The sequence below is a fragment of the Dacryopinax primogenitus genome (assembly GCF_000292625.1).
Source record: "Dacryopinax primogenitus strain DJM-731 SS1 chromosome Unknown DACRYscaffold_13, whole genome shotgun sequence".
Classification (NCBI taxonomy): Eukaryota; Fungi; Basidiomycota; class Dacrymycetes; order Dacrymycetales; family Dacrymycetaceae; genus Dacryopinax; species Dacryopinax primogenitus.
In genome coordinates this window covers 934746-942365 of record NW_024467210.1, presented here as the reverse complement: position 1 = coordinate 942365, position 7620 = coordinate 934746, and the positions used below count along the sequence as shown (strand labels likewise).

The following is a 7620-nucleotide window of genomic DNA, read 5'->3' as shown; positions in this document are numbered from 1 at the left end:
GTTGAGCGGGCATAGTGTAGTATTGGTATACGAGTCCATAAGAGTTGTATCGGCAGGACTGAATACGGGTCGTTAGGTTAATTTCGACACACGAGGAGGCTAGAAACGCACGGTGGACGATGGACTGTTAACCTAAATCGCACCGCATCAAGAGCGCATACAACCCGCCCGACACCGTCTCTCTCGGTCGTTGAGGAAAAGGGATGCGTGCATGGGGTGGATGGGTGCGTCTGGAGCATCAGATCGAAGGCGGCTGTTCTGCGTTGAGGAGTGCGGTGAGAGCAAGACTAAGGACGCACTGACTTTACTCTTGTACGCTCTCCATCACTGTCATTTACTTTCTTGACTATAGCCTGTATCGCTGTTCGGATCTACAGGGCGTATTCCTTAGACGATATAGTTGGCTGTGGTCGTTGAACGCATCTTCGTTGGTTGACGTAAAAGTGGTAGGAAGGAGATAACAGGGACGACCCTCACGTCCACCTCTAGGTCAGAATGTTGGGCTGCAAACGAGCTCCTCCTTCCCTAGCCTGCCTCTCCTTGTGTACGCCCTTCCTCTGAAGTGCATCTATATGCTAATCGCTCATTAGAAAGGTCAGATTCTGTGTATTACGCCCTGCACGCCCCCTCCCACAACGTACCCACATGCCCTATGCGACGAGATTGGGAACATCCAAGTACAGGAGCTGGCCCGCGGGCCCGATATGCTCATCAACATGGGTCTGGACGTGTATAGGCTCAAACGATTGGCACAAGATTTTGTAGGCTCAGGTATGGGCGTATGTCCTTTCCGGCGATGTGGACAAGGAGACTGGGAGCACAACGGTACGGCAACAGCATGGAAGCAGGAGCCATGGTGGAATCTTTATCAACCGAACCTGATATCTGCGAAAGGGAACCATGTGATCGATTCTTGCACAGAGGACACACGAGAGCTTAGGATGGAAGAGACTTAGAGGCGCTCTGGAGCAACGGACTGGGAGTCAAGACGAGCCTGTATGATGCGCTGTCGAAGCCTGAGATCCGGGTGTCGGCGAGAGAGGTGCAGGGGAACCGGGTCAGGAAGGGTGCGTTGGATTTCCTTCCTCTGTGTATGGTTGATTGATGGATCTGTCTGTAGCAAACGGGATTTCAAGGGATACGTAAAACACCCCGCAGCCCCACCAGTTGAAGTTATACCCTCCATCTCCTCCCCGAACGAGAAACCCAAGTCCTCCCGGCGAAGCACGAGAACACAGCTTGTCATTACTTTAACAGGTCACTGGGAGGAAGGTCCAGTCCCAACCCGAGCCCTAGTCCCAAAAGGACGTCGCTCGGAGAAAGGTGAGGGCAGGCGGACGTCTTCCCGAAGCGGGGATTGTTTGGGGGCTCCCACACCCAAGAGGATCGGTTTGGCGTGGCACCGGTTGTTCTTGACTTGCTCACCGAGCAGGACGCTGGGCCCAGGTCTGTGCCTCCAGTCAAAGCGTTTGTATCACATGTTGAGAGGACAGGTTGGTACGTATGCTCTAAGCTATCCATTGTACCTGTGCATTCGTCCAGACTGTAGTTTGTCAAACCGGGAGGCACGCGGTTCACGATAATGTGATTTAAGACGAGGTGTTTGATACAAAATGAAAGCGATGTGAACGACTGTAGAAGCCGGCGACCGACCCATGCGCAAAGGGCCGACAGGCTTGCTCTATCGTTCGCTAGTACTCCGTCCCCATCACCTCCATCTTGTTCGTGTCATCGTCGAAAAACACCAAACAACGTACTTCGATGCTTTGGCGCGGGAGAGCTGATTCAGTATCAGCGACGACAAATCTGGGCAAATGCGTGCGTCAGACTTTGAATTGCCGTAAAGTGGGACGGATGTACCCTGTGTGAGGCGTCACCGAATGAGGGTATTTATTGTCGTAACACTGGCATCAGCTCGTCAGATTCCTCTACCACCGGTGGTAAAACAACAAACTTTGATCAGCAGCGCTTCATCAGAGCTCATGTTCGACAGATAGTACCATTCATGTACAGGGTTGTGTTGAACAAGGTACGTGGAGCTTTCGCTGTAGGGTACAGTGAAGACAAACGCCTTGACAGTGAGCCGTGAACGAACCGGTCTTGATATATCAACCGTTGGTGGACCAAATCACCCGGAGCGACACTCCTGGCGTGACACACTGCCAGCGGTGCGTCCCGTACGGGACCCCGGATGGGACTCCAGACGTTGATGATCTGCACACGACCGAGCGATAGACTTTCTGCATCTGCGGGCGAGAGGTGGCGGAATATGCGCTCGTACCCGGATTGCGGCGTTTGATCGACGTGAACTACAGAGTCAGGAACATTATCCCGTGCTGGGGAGGGGTATCAGGGGAAGGGCTTACCACGATAGACGGGCTGACGCTATCGGTTGTTCGTCGACGGGAAAAGGAAAGGCACAGATTGAGTCAGACGAGTGCGAGATAGTTCCAAGCAGTGCAACACTGACACGTCCGCGCTTGTCCGGCTTCCCTTCCGTTTCCTTCTCGCGACGACGGATTGTATGATCGAATCTTGAACGGGATGGAATAGAAAGAACGAGCCTTGCGGACAATGTCAAGTACGTGGTATGAGAACTGACATGACCACACGAACGGCGCCCAGGCGCTCCTTCAGCATTCTGCGATATTAAGTAGCCAGTCAGCGATCGGTCGAGGCTCATATTGCTCCGGGAGCCCACCCGGATATCTCCTCATACTAGTGCGTCTTGATCCAGTTCTCGTCCTCGTATACGCTGGGGTGATGATCTGGAATGGCTTCCAGAACCGCAAAGCCGCTCATATCAAGACCGATATCCTTTCTCCCGCGAACGTCGTGTATCTAACACGTGGGTTAAACCACTTGACTACCAGAGCACTTTAAGCAAATGGACTTACGGGCATCAGTTGAGCCTCGAGAGCCTCGTTGGTTTCAGGCCTCCCTGCGGGGGGAGGTTCATATGCATACTGTGGGTCACAAGGCGTCCGTGAGCAGGAGAAAGAGTGTGGAAGCCATCCAAATGGCTAACGCGAAGTGGACGCTCCGAAGGACCAAACGACTGTGACGGGGTGCAATAGTTCAGGACAGCTGTGATGGGTTTGTGTTCGATCGAGTTGGTCATGATATGGACAGAGGTATGGGAAAGATATAGCCCTGACAATGTGACTGGGCTAGGTGCACACAGAAGGGTATAAGAGGGAAAGGGAGGGTAGAGTGATGACATATATCGCCATGGTCGAGGAAGACACGAGAGAGGTTAAGAAGCCAAGGACTGACAACTCCGCGGCGATAACCGGTGCACAGCCACTGCTTCCTATTCACAAGCGTGCGCATAGCCTACTCTGTTTTCCGTAGGTTTCTTGTTGACCAATTCTCAGCCATCACCATACTCGTCGCTTTCCTGTTCTCTGTTCGCACAGCAAGAGTTTTGATACCGACTCGCCTGTTGCCATTCAATGTTAGCACCAAACTGGGCCACTTATTGCGAGATCGTGGATCGTTTCTACAGAGATGGAAACCACAAAGATCATATGATCCGCGCCCGGACATCTATCACGTTCCAGGCTCGCCTTGTCTTATCAAACGTACCGTCGTCTGTCCGAACGCGGAGTCGCATTCGGCTCTGCGCCCCGAAGCAGAGCCATGCATGATGTGGCTTGTCGCCCGGCAGACAGACATACCTGTGCCTCGTGTCTATGCGGTCTTTCGCCGTGCCGAGTACCTGTATATCAAAATGGACTATATCCCTGGTACTGACCTGGAAACGATCTGACCAACGCTGGACGAAGAAAATCGGAGAGACGTGGCAGCTAAAATTGCTCGCTATGTCGACCAGCTGCGCCAAATTCGGATTCCGGGACGTAGCATTCCTGGCCCTTACGATGGAACCAATGAAGCCTGGCTGTGTCAAGGCATGCCGTTCGAAGACGAGAGTCCCGCGGGCGTTCAACAACGCTCAGGAGCTAGGGCAATGGTACCAGAAGAAGCGCCTTATTGTTGATGTTATTGGAATGGCGTGGCATCGAGACCGACCAACCATCCCAGTGCCACCCTTGGACCACTCTACGCCTCTTTTCTTTACTCACGGAGACATCAACTTGCGCAATGTCAGAGTCGACGCAGTGGACCAGATCTGGCTGGTCGACTGGGGCAGGGCAGGGTTTTATCCTGATTGGTTCCAATACGCTTGTATGAGAGTGTTTGCGGACCACCTACCAAAGTCCTGGGCAGACTTGATCCCAGCGATGGTCGAAGAACACATCGCCAATTCCTTCGCCAGATCCAGTGGGCCCTCGATAACCCGTATTTTATTCTGCCGGAGGAGGACGAGATAGTACGTCTTCGCGATAAGGTAGCGGAAGAGGCAAAGCACCATGTACCTTCTTCTTGCACTATCATATTACTTGCTCACCCGCCTCGATAGTCTGAATCACCTCTAGACGGCAAGAATTCCGCCTCCGCCCACCCGCAGCACTAGTATCAATATACTGAACCAGGAGACAACTGAATGGAATACCGGCAGTACTACGTATCTCGATAGAAGTGCACGGGACCGGAATGATCGAAGCTAAGCAACAAGTAAACGTTACAGGAACAAGCGCGTGTAGAGATCTACAGCATAGAACTCTAACATTTGCTGATGTCCAGCTAACGTCAACGGTCTCCGCGAAGGGAATTTGCATCGAGGCTGGAAAGTGGTTGGCGTTCTCGCGGTTGCTCCACAATGTTATTGCATAAGTCTGATAAGACCCGGAAGAAGTGCTCAGCATCCTTGATATCTGGGCCTATAAGCCTACGTCACTTTTCCACCATGTACCATACAGTGAAAAGTACACACCTGGCTCGGTTTCGTGATGGATCTGCTTGCAGATCTCCTCCCATGCTCGAGGAGTCATGCGACTGCAACTCTCGCGACGGCTCTTTAACAAGGCGCATAACCTATCCGGCGCACTGCGGCTCTTGGTCGCAAGGGTCATGAGACAAGCAAGGACACGTCCTTTCCCTGAGCGTTTTGTCGGGACTGGCATTGTATGCACAAAACAAGTGTACCCGGCGCAAAGTCGTTTCAAGAGCCGGCACAGAGAGGCAGCGGCTGGCTGGACGACTTCGGACACCATTAGGTATATATTGCGATGGAGGGATTGACAAATAGAAGGAAAGACTTCCCTTTCTTCAGCCGATTCAGCGCGAGACTTGATGAGCTCCAGAGCGACTTTCTTAAACTGACCCAATGAGGTGCCGCCCTGTACGTCTGCATGAGCAACACGATGGGCAAGAAATAGTTTACGCACGCGGGTCTGGAGGGCCATGTTCCCCGTCGTTCCAGTGGGTCCACTGACAGTGAATTGGACAATGTTCTTCATTGGATCCATCTCGTCGGCAGGGGGTGAAAAATAGAACTGGACGGACTTCTCGAGGGCAAGGAATTCCGAGATGCATCGCATCTGGCTCCTCTCACAATGCCTTTTGTGCTTAGGTTGGGATGTTGAATGGACAACCCGCCCTGCATTCCGCTTCATCCATTGCGTCATGTTGTCCATGGCCGGAGGTGTGGGGACTCCGCCCGTGCAGCGAATGGCGCCTTTAGGAACCCATGCCTTCAGCGTGTCAAACAGCGAAGACGCCAGACATGAATGCAAACAGAGGTCCTTCGTGTTACATGGAAGGGCCACGGTGAACCCTCTGTAATAATGGCTTCCGCTATCAAGCTGCATCCGAATTTCGCTGTCGGGATGTCTGGTTCTGATGAGCATCGCCAGATCTTCCAGTTGGCACGGCCAACACCTCTGGCAGCAGAGGCCATCGGCGCAGGGAAAATACACATAAAGAACGATGGGTCCTAGCCACTGGACATCGATAATCGACTGAATGGTCATTAGCAAGGCCAGGAACAGCTAGAGTACTGCCGCACCGCTAAAGGAAAGGCAGGGGACTGCCTTAGCAGGGAGTCATCAGCTGTCATCGCTTTTTTTGCCTCCGGCAGTAGAGGCACCAAGGAGTGATTCACTACCGTGTTCACGGCAGGTCCTGATTCCAGGAGAGTCAAAGATTGGGCATCATGCCTGTGCCAAGTCGAAGACGTCGCCCAGGTTGACATAACTGATCTACATTGTTCCATCTCAGCAACTGTGTACATTGAGTCAATAATCGAGCGATGACGTGCCAATCGAGCGTACCATCAGAGTAGAGAAGTAACATCGCGTTCGAGGGTTGATAATAATTTTGCTGTCGAATCTACACTTCACCCGAGAGGACCTCCAGAGCGACCGCTCTGTCTCGACTAGTACCCAGGAGGGTATCCTCATTCCCATCCTTGGGTCCTTTGACACCTCGGAGCTGTCCCAGTATTTCTTCGGCAATGTCTGGGATGCGATAGGCGCGTCTGGCATAGAAATATTCGTCCACCACGTCGTCAAGCCCTCGTTCAAGATGTTCTGTTTGCGATGCTTCTTTCGCAAAAAAACAGTCAAGAAGCTCCTTGAGAAATTGGCTTGATTCCCTCCCACAAATATCAAAGGCGAATACAGTATATATCTCCGTAGTCGAGGCGTCGAGATGGCCTCCGTACTTTTCCCGCACTGTCTAGAAAGGCATAAGTGATGTGTTAGAATCAAGAGAGGGAGGAGACACACGTCAAATACCATTCGAGCCAAAATATGTTCCATGAGGTGAGCAAGGCCAGGGCGGTGATGCTGCAAAGAGCGTGCCAGAAGGTCAGCCGTTGTTGATCCTGCAATTGCCGGAAAACGCACGGGATCAGCGTTTGAACCAGTGGGAAATATCAGGGCTGCGGCCAACCGATCCTTGCCCTTGGCTGTTATCTCCGTAACACGTAATCCATTTGCTAGGACAGTTTCCATGGCCTGTGGATGGACTTTATAGTGCGAATGAGGAGGGAGGACGAGTGTAGAGATGATTGTGACGCCCCCGCCAGGACAACGCGACGCGTGAATCACGTGCCCTGATGATGACTGATCCCTATCACGTGGATGCGAGACAAACACAACACTCACCATCACAGTGTGAATACCTGCTATCACCCTCATCCCAGAAATAGCATACTATTTGATCGGATAAATCATTCAACAGACATACATTGGTTATCAGTATTTCACATGAATGGGTCATTTTGGCTAGGCCCACCACCATGGCCATGGGACCCATGGTGCTGCCCAGTTGTATTGTTTGTACCTCCATGCACCCCAGCACCCCCCCAAAGCAAGCCTCAAGTGCCTATGTTGTGTCCTCTTGTTGACGCTCCACTGTGTTCTGTTCCCAATCCTCCCAACCCTCCACTGCATCCTGTTCCCCATCCTCCCTGCATCTGGGATGCACTCCATTGTTAGGGCAACACAGGCTGACTAAGTCTGCTCACTTAAGAGTGCCAAGAGTCTAAGCAGGCAACAAGGAAGTGGAGTAGACCTGATGACTAAGACCTATCTACAGTATAGGTACCTGTGGATGATCCTAAGAGACCAAGTCTGAAGAGACAGTCCCAGGCAGAGTAGGCCTTATATTTATACCTCTGTGGTGGAACCTGCTAGAACATCTTGCTTACTCAGCCTAGTCAGGTGATCAGGTCATATGACCAAGGATGAGGTCATATGAGGTCATGCACAG

General features: G+C 52.2%; 5 protein-coding genes across 5 annotated transcripts; 2 read left to right on the top strand and 3 right to left on the bottom strand.

Moving 5' to 3' along the window:
- The first annotated feature begins 529 nt into the window (after nucleotides 1-529).
- DACRYDRAFT_95659 (uncharacterized protein) lies at nucleotides 530-1055 on the top strand. Its single transcript, XM_040777309.1, has 3 exons — nucleotides 530-544; nucleotides 591-825; nucleotides 895-1055. Exons 2-3 carry the CDS (start codon nucleotides 705-707, stop codon nucleotides 954-956), a joined length of 183 nt encoding a protein of 60 aa, XP_040627341.1. The 5' UTR covers nucleotides 530-544; nucleotides 591-704; the 3' UTR covers nucleotides 957-1055.
- Nucleotides 1056-1691: 636 nt separating this feature from the next.
- On the bottom strand, nucleotides 1692-2322 carry DACRYDRAFT_54441 (uncharacterized protein; the record flags this gene model as incomplete). The annotated part of the gene is made up of 4 exons (XM_040775254.1): nucleotides 1692-1806; nucleotides 1861-1904; nucleotides 1955-2045; nucleotides 2096-2322. Coding segments are annotated over 4 exons (477 nt in total), but the record flags the coding sequence as incomplete, so codon positions are not given.
- Nucleotides 2323-2718: 396 nt separating this feature from the next.
- On the bottom strand, nucleotides 2719-3121 carry DACRYDRAFT_109162 (uncharacterized protein; the record flags this gene model as incomplete). Its single annotated transcript, XM_040768827.1, has 3 exons — nucleotides 2719-2841; nucleotides 2898-2966; nucleotides 3029-3121. The coding sequence occupies 3 exons, from the start codon at nucleotides 3119-3121 to the stop codon at nucleotides 2719-2721; spliced, it is 285 nt and encodes a 94-aa protein (XP_040627339.1).
- Nucleotides 3122-3747: 626 nt separating this feature from the next.
- Nucleotides 3748-4373, top strand: DACRYDRAFT_23330 (uncharacterized protein). Its single transcript, XM_040773204.1, has one exon. It carries the CDS (start codon nucleotides 3825-3827, stop codon nucleotides 4332-4334), a length of 510 nt encoding a protein of 169 aa, XP_040627338.1. The 5' UTR covers nucleotides 3748-3824; the 3' UTR covers nucleotides 4335-4373.
- Nucleotides 4374-6204: 1831 nt separating this feature from the next.
- Nucleotides 6205-6860, bottom strand: DACRYDRAFT_117401 (uncharacterized protein; the record flags this gene model as incomplete). Its single annotated transcript, XM_040770375.1, has 3 exons — nucleotides 6205-6582; nucleotides 6633-6692; nucleotides 6753-6860. The coding sequence occupies 3 exons, from the start codon at nucleotides 6858-6860 to the stop codon at nucleotides 6235-6237; spliced, it is 516 nt and encodes a 171-aa protein (XP_040627337.1). The 3' UTR covers nucleotides 6205-6234.
- Between the last annotated feature and the right edge of the window lie 760 nt (nucleotides 6861-7620).